Source organism: Alternaria ethzedia, assembly GCF_023757985.1.
Source record: "Alternaria ethzedia strain BMP 0044 chromosome Unknown scaffold_2, whole genome shotgun sequence".
Lineage (NCBI taxonomy): Eukaryota > Fungi > Ascomycota > Dothideomycetes > Pleosporales > Pleosporaceae > Alternaria > Alternaria ethzedia.
This window is the reverse complement of record NW_026056195.1, coordinates 1,855,607-1,868,660: the sequence shown is the minus strand read 5'-3', so window position 1 is coordinate 1,868,660 and position 13,054 is coordinate 1,855,607. Positions and strand designations below refer to the sequence as shown.

The window sequence follows — 13,054 nt, the reverse complement described above, 5'->3', positions numbered from 1 at the left end:
ATCCTACGCGCGTCCAAGACCGGGATCATCCTGCGGGTGGTACGCAGCCGCCACACAAAACGTCTGTCTTGGCTAAGACAACGTGTTTCACGACAGTGCTGCAGTCAACCGTCGACGTGATGCGGGGTCAGCATGTCTTACCAACCTTATCGAGCCGCGCATCCGCGTAGTTCAACGTCACACCCGGTGTGCTTGAGCCAATGGCTTACTGACTCTGCTCATTGGCAGTTTCTCTTTTTTCTTTCTGGAGAACTTTTGCAGTACTTTTAGCGATACCAATGAGCGACCTTGTATTATTCTCTTCGTAGTTTCATCGTCATGAATGTATCCATTGTAACATTTGCCCTGCCCAGATCTTAAGATCAGCTATATCACTGTGCATCAATACCCAATGTCTAGGCGCCAATGTCCCCGAGGGGCATACACCAGAAAGATACGTCATCTCGTCCTATGAGGTTTGCCATGTCGATAGCGTTTGCTACAATACTATTCTCATCTACACGGAGTTGCCAACCGCCGCGCACGTGCTTTACATCATAATGATAGAATTGCCACCTCCTGAACGGGAAAAATCGAGCACCTACTTAGCGAGCTGAAGTTTACATCCCTACAACGTCACAACAACAGCCTTTTAAAGAATTATTATTATATAGAGAGAGAGAGAGCTCTATATAAAAGTATAAGGTAGAGCTTCTTTAAAAAATTTAGAGCTTCTTGTTGTATTGTGCAGCGTACATTGAAGTTTGAGGCTATTCTTGGCGCTCGACTTTTCCCGTTCAGGTGGTGTTGCCAAAGAATAGCCTTTAGTACGGCCCGCAACGTGGTCTACATAAGAGCCGAAGATCGCGCATTAGCCACCACCGGCCCTACACGTGGGGTTTTGCTCACTCTTCCTTGCCCTGGATGTATACAAGCCATACCAAGAGATCTACAAAACGTTTTCGGTCCGTTCCTCCTCCGATCTTGCCTGCACCCTGCAGAGCAGTGGGGACGGATCTAAACTGCTTACTGATCTGTGCCATGTGGCTTTGAAATCAGACGCGCGATAGAGTTTTATGGTGTTCGTGCGAGCTGTTTGTCCGGATCATGGTGGTGAGAAGACGGGGTCAGTGCATGAAGTTGGTCGGTTTTGCGAGAATCTTGATGTTGAGCATGGGTGTCTTGTTTACGCTTTAGACTTGAGTTCCTTCTCGAATGTTCTGCGCATACATCACGAATGCTTACTCGCTGGAAGATTTTGCGATACGTGGGATCTCGATACGTCAACCATGACACGCAGATATCGCATTTTACTGAGAGAAGAGACCGTAGATTGGTTAATGACATGGGTAAATTCATTGTGTTCTGTTTCTGCTGACTTGTGTACGCGCTTGCCGATGATAGTGATACAGGGAAGGATTGGTTACTGCCACTATCATCGCCGTTAGGCAACTGTCGCTGGGAGTGACGCTGGTCATCCTGGAAATCGAAGTGGCACTGGACAGGTGGGGCGACAGATTCTATGACATGAGGGCATTTCAGTAATGACGAGCGCAGTAAGGAGGTGTGCTGCTTCCAAGGAACAGTGGAGGATGAAAGCGATGGTATCTGTGCCTAGATATCACAGGAGTGTAGACAGAAGTGGAAATGGTAGTCGGCGAGAGCATCGTAGGGATTGCATCGATCGGGTATCATCATATCCCATCATCGTTGCCCTTCTCTGCCATTCAACGTAATGTCGTAGATTGACGATGTATTCGGTCGGTAAGCCTCGACTGTGAGGCCACGTGTGTATAGAAAGTAGCATGCGACGATGGCCGTGTTGGCAGCGAGTTGTGGTTTGCGGTATCGGAGTCGACGCGCCGTTTGCGTGCAATCTCACTCATCGTTCATACCTCATCGCGCCCTTTCACTTCGCGAACTTTTGTATCCGATACTGCAAACTCTTCACAGGCACGATACCATCTCCATCTCTTGTGAGAACCTTGCCTGCGTGACCAACCTCAGCCAAGACCGATAACCTCAACCCACCGTCAATAGAAATGAATGCTCCAAAGGGGACTCCGATGCTAACAGATTTGTGTGTAGATGAACCGGCCGTCGCTGACTCGTTTCCGTTGAAGAGGCTCCCCGACGAGCTCCTCCTCCAGGTCGTCGCCCAAGTCCCCGAAGTCGATCTCCATAACCTCAGCTTGGCCGCCAGACATATCGGCTCCATGGCGCAGGAGGCACTTCATCGATACCCCACGATCTCTTACACCGACAATGCCATGCCGCGACAAATTGCCCGACTGGCTCGCACCCTCTTCAGTCGTCCTGACCTAGCACGCGCAGTAGGCCTACTCACGCTGCGGCCCATCATCCATCTTGTCGAGATCCCATTCACCACATTGTCCGCGGCTGGCAATCCAGTACTCCAGGGCTTCTTCCAGCACACACGCGTGTATATGGGCGAGACACAGATTGCGGCACTCCTCCTTGCTTCTCTCCCGAACTTGAAAAAGCTCGATCTGCAAATCATCTCCAACGGTAGCCTGCATGAGCTCGACAGCGGTCGTTATGGCCATGCATGTAGCGTACAGTGCAGGCTTCCAGTCAAGGCTGGGTCACACCCCCTCGATATCGCCATGAACCCAGGATTGAAGGCGCTCCGGAAGCTGCATCTGCATGCTCGTCATATCAGCTGGGATTGGCTGGCGTTGTCTTGCCTGAGGGCTGTCACCCTTGGCCTTCACTGTAGCGTCGATTGGGATACTGCATCAGCAGGTGTCTCCAGGGTCGAAGAACTGGTGCTGAATCTGACCACCGAGGTCTTTCTTAACGACGACCGGAGATACAAAGATCTACCCAAACTCTTTCAGCGAATGCCCTGCCTGCGATCGCTCACCATCAACATAAGCAACAAGTGCTTAGCTCCAGGGCCAAATCAGATCGAGGCTGATATTCTTGGGAATGATGCGCGGGGAAGCATGGAAATCCTCATCGAAACTATGGCTGCAGTATCGCAGACACTAGAAGTGCTGTGTATCAAGAAAGCCGGCACAGATCCGGATTACTTCAATTACCTGGAGCCGGTAACAAGCCTGGCCCACTTCAACCAAATGAAGCACCTTCAAATACCCATTGAAGGAGTTTTGGAGCGTGGCCAGTTGCGCCTCTCAGGCCTATCTGTAGAAGCCATGAAGAGGTTGGAAGATGTGTCCTCGGAAGATGCTAGTCTGGCATTCCCGGCCTTGTTGGGATGATAGAAAAGGGATCGACCGGCGATAGATACATAGAAGACATAAATACTAATAGATCAGTACACCAGATGGCCGGAAGGTTGTCAGAGTCGAGATGTTGATCATGCGCATCCGTGATAATGGGTTGGGGTCATCCAGGCTCCGGTTTTGTCAACGGCGTCATCGTGCGGAAAGGTCGCGAATGCCTCTTGGGTAGGCTGAGAGTTTATGTCGGGAACGCAGAAAACATTCGCTGTCTAACCGGCGGGGGAGAGTATGATATAAGACGGTGTTGGTCTTGGGGACCCGACGACGCCCTAGCGCTAGCGTGGTTCGCGCTGACACCTGCATGCGTTAATTCTCCGGACCCGAATAGCTTCACGTTGCGTCATTGGGCATGCGATGTTCTACTCCCTGCGCAGCACTGCTGCATGATTGGTAAAGTCTGGAGAGCACATCTATCGCTTATCTGTTCAAGAAGGGGCTGCTGGCGAGCCACATTCGTGCCCATGCGTCGCGTCGGCGTAATTTCACGATGGACGCGCGCAACGCGTCGCTCCTCCATCAAGAACCTCAGATTCAACCTCACCGATGTGTAAAATGCCCTTCAGCTGTCCGCCACATATTCTCAGGTAAATTTTCTGCACTGCACTAACGCGCCTGTGGCAGTACCCGTGTCTGACTCTGACGTGGTTTAGGGCATACAAGAATGGCGACTTCACCGACTTGGTTATCAGCTGCGGCAATTCGACATTCGATGTGCACTCGGTCGTCGTTGGCTCAGCATGCGAGTTCTTCGCGAAGAACATCAAATTCGGTGGAAAGGTGAGCCAGTAGCCTTTTGGAGCCAATCTCCTGTGCTGACAGCAAAGCAGGAAGCTGATGAGCGACGCATCGATCTGCCAGACGATGAACCAGAGATGATCCGACGCTTGATCGCTTACCTGTATCTGGGTGACTACGATCCCACCGACGACATTGGCATCGCCACGTTCGAACAACTCAAGCAATATGACCTCAACACAGCAGCGGCGCCCGCTCACCACCCCCGCCGGTACGCATTTGGAAGCTCTCAGCGTCATGATCAATGCGCTTGCCTCGCGTTGAACCTCAAGAATATCGAGCAGTCGGAAATGAAAATAGAGCAGCAGAAGAAAGCGTCCCAATACGTCAGCCACCGAAAGCCCGACAACAGCATCGAAATCACCAGTCCGCTTACAATACACGCGAGCATGTATGCGCTCGCTGATAAATATCAGGTGAAGGGGCTTAGCCGACTTGCAAAGACCAAGTTTCGCGAGAGCCTGGATCACCACGTTGATTCGGAAGACTTCATCGCTGCCGTGCAACTCACGTATAGCAATACCCCAGAGACCAACCGCGGTCTTCGAGACGAGATAGTGCAGGCTTTCCGGACATATTTCAAGGTGGACATCACTGAGTTACCTGGCCTGGAGTCGAAGCTAGACACCATTGACGAGTTGGCTTTTCTGCTTCTCAAATCCTGGCCCAGGAAGATGGAATCCACAAGCCCTCAGAAGTTCGCCTCGTCTGCAGGTGCCGCTCACACGGCTTCTCATCTGGTTATTACCGCTGGTCCGCCCACCTCCGGTACCAACGCGACTTCTGGTTCTTCCAACGCTCCTGTGACGAGCACTGGGTTTGCCTCTTATGCTCATACGCCAGGTGCAACTACCTCTAGTACTCCAGCCACCGGAAGCTTGTTCGGAAGCCTCCCCCCACGTGCTTCGGGTGGATTCGCAGGCTTCTCGTTAACACCCAGTGGTACTGGTAACGCTGGATCAAGTCAACCAACTCGTCTTTTCGGATCTCCAGCGTAACGGGTTTTCCTGCTGTGATACTCAGTTGAGCCTTTTTCCCCTGTCTTAATATACTGCATACATCCTTTTTCCTTGGTTTCTGGGCTTCGTTTAGTGACATTACTTCGCGACTTCCTCTTCCTTGTTCGTCCACGCGCGATACCCCAACCTCCTACTACTCGCGGCAATCACTCCACCCCATACCTTCCACGAGTCTTTGCAGATCATCGAGCGCGCCTTCTCGCCGTATGCGACGTCTGTGCGAAGCTAAGAGCTCTATCCTTGTCATGTCTTTCTCTTGTACTTCTTCCCATCATCGACCCGCGCGAAAACCCGGAGAACTGCAATTGGCACTGCTGCATTCATCGATTTTGGTCTCTTTTTGGAATTACACATTATATACACGCATCTCTCGCATTGGTTTCACAATTTCGAACTGAACCAGAATGTCGACTTCGAACACAGACGCCGATGTCGCCTTGCCGCATACCTCATTGCTCGCATACTTCCGTGACTCTGCAGCTGTTCAAGAAACGACAGACACCGGTATTCTTTCCAGTAACAACACCGATGGTACCAACGCGCATCAACTGCTCCATCCGCCCACCGATGACAACGAAGACGAAGAGTCAGGACTAGGCTTCTGGGGCGAAGTGGATGGAGCTAAGAGCTCGTCTGAATCATACTCATTCGGCGAAAGCAGATCAGCTTGGCGAGGAGCAGCCGCTTTCTGCTGTCTTTGGTGTGCATTCTCTGTCATGATCCTCGGCGCCTTTAGCCTCTATTTCGCTGTCGACCTTGTCCTCAGCCACTACGGACTGGGTACCGGGATGGCGGAGTGGGTCATGTACAGACAACAGCTCCCACCGACCAACATCCGTGGTGTGAGTCACTCGAAAGACGACAGTGGTGTCGATGAGTAGAGTGCTGATGATTAGTGTGTCTTAGATAAGGTTCTGCCTTGAGAGTCCGAACCGCGAGGCACCCGGCCCGCAGGCCTGGCACTACCTGAAAGCAGACACTGGCGAACACTGCACGACCGATACCATCGACTTCATTCTCAACCCAAAGGAAGCATGGAAGGTTCAGCCAAATGCGATTCTGCTCCTGAGGGAAGATGCGTCATACCTGGATCAGCATGGACGGATTCGGGCGCCCGTCATTTCTCGAGGACAACCACAAGCTCCTAAGCTGGGTGAAGATGTTACAGAAGAGCATCACTTGGGCCAAACAGTTTGAGAGATCACATACGGAAGCTATCACAAGCACTTGGTGAATGACACTGGCATTCATTTTCTAGTCTACTTCATTCCTCACGCTCTTTGTTTGGCATCTTGTAATAGATCTCATGCATCTCCTCTTTCCAGCTGTGTCCCTTGACGATACTAACATCGCCGCTACGAGAACGCGCGCTCCTAGTAAAGTTCTCAAACAGTCGAAATCATTCACTCCTTGTTCGGACTGAGTGACGCGGAGGTCCCCGGGGTTGCGATGCGTATCTTTTGATACCATTCCTTTGCGTGTGAGGCGTATGAAACGTGGAAAGTGTGGCTAGCTTGCCGTTTCTGGGCTGCCTCTGAGTCATTGGTGAATGACACAAGTGTTGGAAAGACTTCTTCATCGTCGAAAGATGGTACTATCGCCTCATCCGCGCGTGCCCATATTCGATAGGCTCGTGGATCTTTCTCGTCCGGTACTGTGTCGCATATGGCGCGCTCGGCAGGAGGACTTTGCAGGATCACTTCGTAGTGCATCTCGCGACCCGCGATCCAATCGCTGTATTTTTCGTACATCGTGACGCACTGGTCATCTTGGGCGTCTTCAAAGATCAGATACACAGCTTTCAGGTCCTGGAAGAAGTGGTGAGCTTTGTTGAGCGCGTCGAGCCAAGCAAAGGCCTTGACGCTTGGGTGAAGAAGCTCAATCACCTGGATACTAGCAGGAAGAAGCTTGCAAGGGTTCGGAAAGCCATCGCCAAGAAGAAGATCCTGTGTGATAGTAAGAGTTTCCAGCTGCTTGAAGAAAGCAAAGGTGGGGACCGGACCCATCCACTTCAAGAACTCTTGGTCGAAGCTGTCGTACGCGCTCACTGAGAGGGTTTTGAGGCTAGGCGCAACCCGAGAAAGGCAATAAATCATCCTATTACTCTTTGCACGCTTGGAGTCTTTAAGGATAGGCTTGACAATAGAGAAGCCGCCAGACGAGTGGAAGTTGGTGAGCTGGATGGAGAGATGTTCCAACCGTGGGAACGATGTGGCCGAAAGAAACCCGGCATGGAGCGCCCCGTTGTGATCAACTTCCTTTGCGACACAGCTAGCGAGCTCAAGTTGAAGAGTATCAACAGCAGGAGCGACGAATGAAGCGGGGACCCTGCATTCTCGCGCGACCTCTAAGCACTGCAGCTTCGGCAGAGTACACCAAGTCTTGTCAAGACGGCTGCCGAAGAACCGCAAAGTTTCGAGTTTCTTGAGGCCACAGATCTGTGATAAATCCAAAGCTGGTCTGTTGACAAGGTTCCTAATTCTTGCGTTGAGGATGCTTTTCATCCGAGAGGACATGATCGGATCGGTGTGTTTGGGTTTTAGAAATTCCACGAGATAGTACCCAGGCTTTCCAAAGAGTTTGTCGAGAGGATCCTCTGCGTAACGCTGCTGGGACCATACAATGCGTTCGTTATACTCCACATCGTCGTCCGCCACACGAAAGTCAGGCATAGTGGCGAGGATCTCTATCTCCAGCTCGACCAGATTTGGAAGTAAAGCGAGGATAAGACCACCACAAGCTTTGCCGTCGCCAGAAAGTAAGCGCGCTTTCCAGTCTGGCACACGGATGGCCCAACCAGTGCCTTTAGTACCCATGTCGTCGATCACTCGTAGTGCTTTAGCCTTGTCGTCAGAGTTCCATTTGGGAGGCGACGTTGCCTGCTGTCTTATAAGACTCATTGAGAGCTTGCGAACGCTGGATGCTAGTTCAGGCCGGTGAAGAAGCGCAAGCGCAAAGGAGAAGACTTGTTCGACTGCGCAGTGGTAGTTTCCCGAGTAACGCTCGTTAAGGGTAAGGTTGGTGTAGAGCTTTTCATTCGCGATACGTCGCAGCTGGTGCGTCGCGAGGCAAATATGAGCGAGGTCGCGTGGTTTCATGTATCCTGTGATATCATCGAGCAGCTCCTCTGGTAAACAGGACAATGCTGCCATGTTCGTCGAAGGAGACATATCCGCGTCCGAAGGTGAAGTAAGCTTTGCTTCGGTTTCGTGGTGCTGCATCTTGGTGGGGTTGAAATTTGGATCAAGTTGAGGGAGTGCAATGGATGAGAGGTATTGGGGAATGGGCAAGGAGCCCGCAAATTTATATGACTGAGCAATGGCCACGCAGACGCGCAACCTTGTGGACCGAGTCAATTCACCCATCTGCGAACGCCCAGGCTTCTATCGCTTTCACTGTTGTCGCCACTGTCTCAAGACCCTCTTTGCCTCATAGCGTAGGCTACCACTAGCCTGCGTGTTGTGCAGCAGCTTCCTTCACATGTTCTTCCAAGCGGATACGCTGCGGCGTCTTTTGCTCACCACCGGGGTACGCATAATTGGCAACTGGGGCCTATGAAGATGTGAGTAAAGTACTGACCAAACATAGTAGACTGCATTTACCTGGGCATAGATTTTGGCTGCGATCTCGACTTGCCAAGTGACGTCTTCTTCCTCGCGATGGTACCAGCACTCTTCATTCAGTGAGTCAATTTCCTTAGATATGACCTTCGTCTCTGACCCGTTATTCTTCAGATGTCTGTAGGTCGGCAATATGACCTCTAGAAAATTAAGCGTGATACGCTCCTCGTCAAGATCTTTCGCGTCCCATCGACTGAATGGTGTGACCATGACTAAGGTGACTTTTGGGCTTTTGGCAAACGAAGTATTCTGAATGAAAGCAATGTCGCGGCGGAATTTGTTGTAAACACCGTGTTCCCTCCAAACAAAATCCGGGGGTGGTACCTGGGGCTCTTCATCATATGTACGCACGCTCCAACCAGCTTCTTCGAGGAAGTCCTCGAATCGTACGTACACCACGATGTTCCGGACATGATCTCTGGGAATAGATCCGCACGGGAAAGGCGTGTTGATAAATTCGCTCATATGTCGTGCATCGCGGAGGTGGAATACGTTCGTCTTGAAGAAAGTCTCGGTGATTTCCAGAGCCATCTGAGAACCACATAACTTGGGGTCAAATATGAAAACCGCTCTCAGAGCTGCTAGCCGTTCTTTAACAATCTCCTCTTTCTCGACCAGACAGAGTTGGGGAGGCCAATAGTCCTCTTCAAAGAACACCAAACTCACTACATCTCCTGTATCGTGCTCATGGAAGAATTCGTGGTCAAGATTCGGTATGTGAATACCATCGTCCTCGTGGCATAGGTACTCGTAGATCATGAGACGCAATTCTGCAGCACCTCCCAGAGCATTCTCGAGGTTCCTAGCAATTTGCCTGATATCATCGGTTCCATTTCTCAAAATTCGAGAGTTTGGATCGCTGTGTATAGTCAGTAACTCGTTATTCCTCGATCTGTAAAGCTTACCTGTTGAGTCGATTCCTCTTAGCCCCTAGGTCGTCCAGTACATCATCTTCGCAGTCGTCGATCAGCCCTCTCTTGAGTGAGCTCGTCATTGCACCTGCGCGATGATCGTTCCTTGGAAGTAATAAGAGAAGACGTATTCTCGACGACGCAAGTGTCTACAAATGGAGTTGATAAAGTTCAAAGGATGAAGGTCAAGATAAGTCGCGGAGTCGTGTCTTGGTTTCAGGGCAGCCCGGGTCAAGCCCAGGCCACAGTCTAAGACAAAGGCGCACCGTAATTCTTCGTTGGGTTTCAGGGCACAAAGAAACTTGTGCTGGCCCCCAAGACTACTTGCGCCGGAAGCAGGGTCCAATAGCGAGAGGCGGCAGTCTGAGAGCATCTGGGTAGCTGCCCAGCCATCATCGCATGTACCGTAGAATCGTAGCGACTATTACAGCTGCAACAAAGTAGTGCAGATTTCGGTTGTTAAACTGACGTCGCATGCATAAATGTTCTGTGCCGAACATAAAGTTAGACTACCTAGGTAGGTAGGCTTCCCCCGGGTCAACAAGCCTGGAATTTACTTGTCATTCCTTTGATGACTATAGAGATCACGGTAAACACCGACATGATTGCGCAAAGTGCTACTGTACTGGCCTAAGCAATTTCTCGAATGTATATCGCCCAAGTCATCATAGACGTAGAGATGCGTGAAGGAAACGCTCTAGAGAGCGGTGCCGACCGTTCCAGCCATTTTGTTGAGATGCCGACGTTCTTTGTCCATGTCGCCAGGCGCTGTGTTTCTCCATATTGCGACTCTTCTCTGCAGTTCGTCTTCTCCCTCCCTTAACCGCTGGTCATGAAGCTCATGAGAGCGAGCTAGTAACGTAGCATAGTGGGGTGGTGCTGGTTCCTTGGGGTAAGCGTAGCGGGGATACTCCCGCGCATTCCATCTCTGCTCAACGTCAGTATAGTAGCAAAAAGATCAGCTAACAATCCGGCGTACTTCTTTATACTTTTGTTCTTCTAGCTCATACAGCCATGTGATTTCGAAGTCCAGCGCGGAGGCCGTCGATGCATACTCTTCCTCGGCGTCGTCGGCTTCTATCGTGCTGACTGTCACTGTCGCACCAGTACTCTTGAGGTCATGATAGGGCTCGAGTGTCGCTTCGATGAAGTTGAATAAGACCCGCTCTTCCTCGACACCCTCGGCACCGTAGAGGCCAAACGGAGTCACTATTACCATAATGATGTGTGGTCGCGAAGGGAAGGGTATCCTCGAAAAGGCTTTGGCCACGCGATAGACCTTGTCGTCATAGACATTGTTCTCGCGCTCTTCCCATGGAAAATCTTCATCCGTTTCTTGCGCTCCGGCATCTCCACAATCCTCATCATCTTCGTCCCAGCCCGCCCAGTTCAGGAATTCTTCACAACGGATGTAGACGCGGAGGTGCTTGATCTTGTCGCAAGCCCGAATACCACAAGGAAACCTTCCTTTGAGAAACATTTCGATATTGGCTTTCGCATCGCGGAAGTGAAATTCGTTTTCTTCGGGATACTGCGAGGTATTTTGGCGTGCTTGCTCCTCCCCAACTTTGCGCGGATCGAATCGAGATTCGTTCCATATTCGTTGCGCATCTTTCTCAATCTTCCCATCTACATCTTCTTTTACAACATCTTCACCGTCTAATTCAGCTAGGCGTTTCAGCCCCTGCACATAATAATGGAAGTTTTCATGCTCGAGGTTGGGAATGAGTACCGGAGGAAGAAAAAGTGACCACCTTCTCGAAGAAGTCGATTCTTCTGCCATGATATCGGTGAATGTACCCTGAAGAAGCAACCTTGGAAGAGAAGGGTGTTAAGGAGCGCTTGCTGGGTCCATACCTGTTGACGTAGTTTCGGGTCTGAGCTTGACCCTACGTAATTGACGTAAGTGGGGTTATGTGGGGTGGCTTGCTTCCTCACCCATTCCATCATCCCAACAACGCGTCGAGCTCACACCAATACCAACATCCTCTGGTTCACAGCGTGACCATTGATCATCTACGCGCGGCGTGGGCTGAAAGACATGATTGTGAGTCTACGAAACCGAACTGCATAGGATGCCATGCTCACCAGAAGCAGGCCCACCTAGGTATCGGGGATAATTGGAGTTAAACAGCATGGCAGACTCAATAAACTGATCGCACAAATCACAAGCATATACCAATTGATATCATGAGGAAATTGGATTATCATTAATGTCTATCGTGATCTTCTATGAATCATGTAGGAGCTCGATGACAAAGTCAAGTAAGTCCGTTGTTCGTAGCCATATGTGCGGCTATCATGTCGTAAACGCTTAAGCAGGAGGAGAGGTGGGCTCGGGAACGCCGGGAGGGCAGTGCCAGTGGTCGTCGTGAGGCTCGCAGGCCTCGGCGGGGGCGGCAGCGGCAGATGAGGTAGCTGCAGCAGAGGCAGAGGCAGGAGCAGCAGATGCGGAGGCGGTGGCGGAAGCAGTGCTGGTGGCGGGAGCGGAAGACTCTTCCTCAAGAGGGGTGTAGGTACCAGGGCAGCCAACACCAGGAACGACGATGTCATGGGCGTAAGCCTCGAGAGCAAAGTACTGGAGAGTGTCGCTGTTCCTCGCGGCGTAGGTAGCGTTGTTCTTGGCAAGAGCGAGGGTTCCGGGGTACTTCTCCTCTTCCTCGTCGTTGTAGTGCTCTACGACACCCTCACCAACTTGGGGAAGGTGGAGAACACGGTGAAGAAGGTCGGAAGCCCAGAAAGTGTTGGTGGCGCCGTTGGCGACGTCGTATCCGAGCATGCACATGGTGGAAAGAGGCCTGCGGATCTCGTAGGACAAGTCGCAGATGACAGTCTCGGAAGTCGCGTTGGAGCCACGCCAGTGGCCAGCCCAGCCCTCTTGATCGCAGTTGCCGTCAACGTTGTCGCAGCGGAAGAGGATACCAGACTTGTCGCCGTCGGCAATCTTGGTGAACCAACCAAGAGGCTCACCAGTGGGAGCTTCGCCAAAGTACTTGGTGTAGACCTCGGAGTTGTTGCCGAAGCGGAGGATGTGGTCGCGGGCATGGCTGACGATCGTCATTGTCTCATCGAGACCCTTCTGAATCATGCTACGCTGGGTAGCGTTGCAAGAAGCGTGGATGGGGAACTGGTGGACAGCACCGGCATCCCAAGCTGTGGCAGCAGGAGCAGCCTCGGCGGTGTGGGTGACGGTGACGGTAGCCTGGCGGAGGGCAAGAGGTCCGGCCATGGCGGCGGAAGCTCCAAGGAGCATGAGAGCAGAGGCACGAGCAGCCATTGTGAGATTGATCTGAGAGACTTGAAAGAGGTCTTGGAAGTTGATATGCGAACCGGAGTTCAGTGAGTGTCCCGAGAAGCTGGTTGCCGGATGCTTGATGGAGATACTTGCAGACGAGCTACAGGCCTCTTTATATTCTACTGGAATGACATCTCACCACTGAGGACTGTTCCTCTCGGTGCTC

The 13,054-nt window shown here is 51.6% G+C and overlaps 6 protein-coding genes across 6 annotated transcripts; 2 read left to right on the top strand and 4 right to left on the bottom strand.

The window, feature by feature from the left end:
• Positions 1-2,021: 2,021 nt before the first annotated feature.
• J4E87_001419 (uncharacterized protein) lies at positions 2,022-3,224 on the top strand (the record flags this gene model as incomplete). Its single annotated transcript, XM_049373063.1, has 1 exon — positions 2,022-3,224. The coding sequence occupies one exon, from the start codon at positions 2,022-2,024 to the stop codon at positions 3,222-3,224; it is 1,203 nt and encodes a 400-aa protein (XP_049237721.1).
• A 567-nt stretch (positions 3,225-3,791) lies between these two features.
• J4E87_001418 (uncharacterized protein) lies at positions 3,792-5,943 on the top strand (the record flags this gene model as incomplete). Its single annotated transcript, XM_049373062.1, has 5 exons — positions 3,792-3,795; positions 3,870-3,876; positions 3,899-4,025; positions 4,076-4,886; positions 5,486-5,943. The coding sequence occupies 5 exons, from the start codon at positions 3,792-3,794 to the stop codon at positions 5,941-5,943; spliced, it is 1,407 nt and encodes a 468-aa protein (XP_049237720.1).
• A 522-nt stretch (positions 5,944-6,465) lies between these two features.
• Positions 6,466-8,283, bottom strand: J4E87_001417 (uncharacterized protein; the record flags this gene model as incomplete). Its single annotated transcript, XM_049373061.1, has 1 exon — positions 6,466-8,283. The coding sequence occupies one exon, from the start codon at positions 8,281-8,283 to the stop codon at positions 6,466-6,468; it is 1,818 nt and encodes a 605-aa protein (XP_049237719.1).
• A 226-nt stretch (positions 8,284-8,509) lies between these two features.
• Positions 8,510-9,676, bottom strand: J4E87_001416 (uncharacterized protein; the record flags this gene model as incomplete). Its single annotated transcript, XM_049373060.1, has 3 exons — positions 8,510-8,614; positions 8,665-9,541; positions 9,588-9,676. The coding sequence occupies 3 exons, from the start codon at positions 9,674-9,676 to the stop codon at positions 8,510-8,512; spliced, it is 1,071 nt and encodes a 356-aa protein (XP_049237718.1).
• Positions 9,677-10,551: 875 nt separating this feature from the next.
• Positions 10,552-11,376, bottom strand: J4E87_001415 (uncharacterized protein; the record flags this gene model as incomplete). Its single annotated transcript, XM_049373059.1, has 1 exon — positions 10,552-11,376. The coding sequence occupies one exon, from the start codon at positions 11,374-11,376 to the stop codon at positions 10,552-10,554; it is 825 nt and encodes a 274-aa protein (XP_049237717.1).
• A 531-nt stretch (positions 11,377-11,907) lies between these two features.
• J4E87_001414 (uncharacterized protein) lies at positions 11,908-12,870 on the bottom strand (the record flags this gene model as incomplete). Its single annotated transcript, XM_049373058.1, has 1 exon — positions 11,908-12,870. The coding sequence occupies one exon, from the start codon at positions 12,868-12,870 to the stop codon at positions 11,908-11,910; it is 963 nt and encodes a 320-aa protein (XP_049237716.1).
• Between the last annotated feature and the right edge of the window lie 184 nt (positions 12,871-13,054).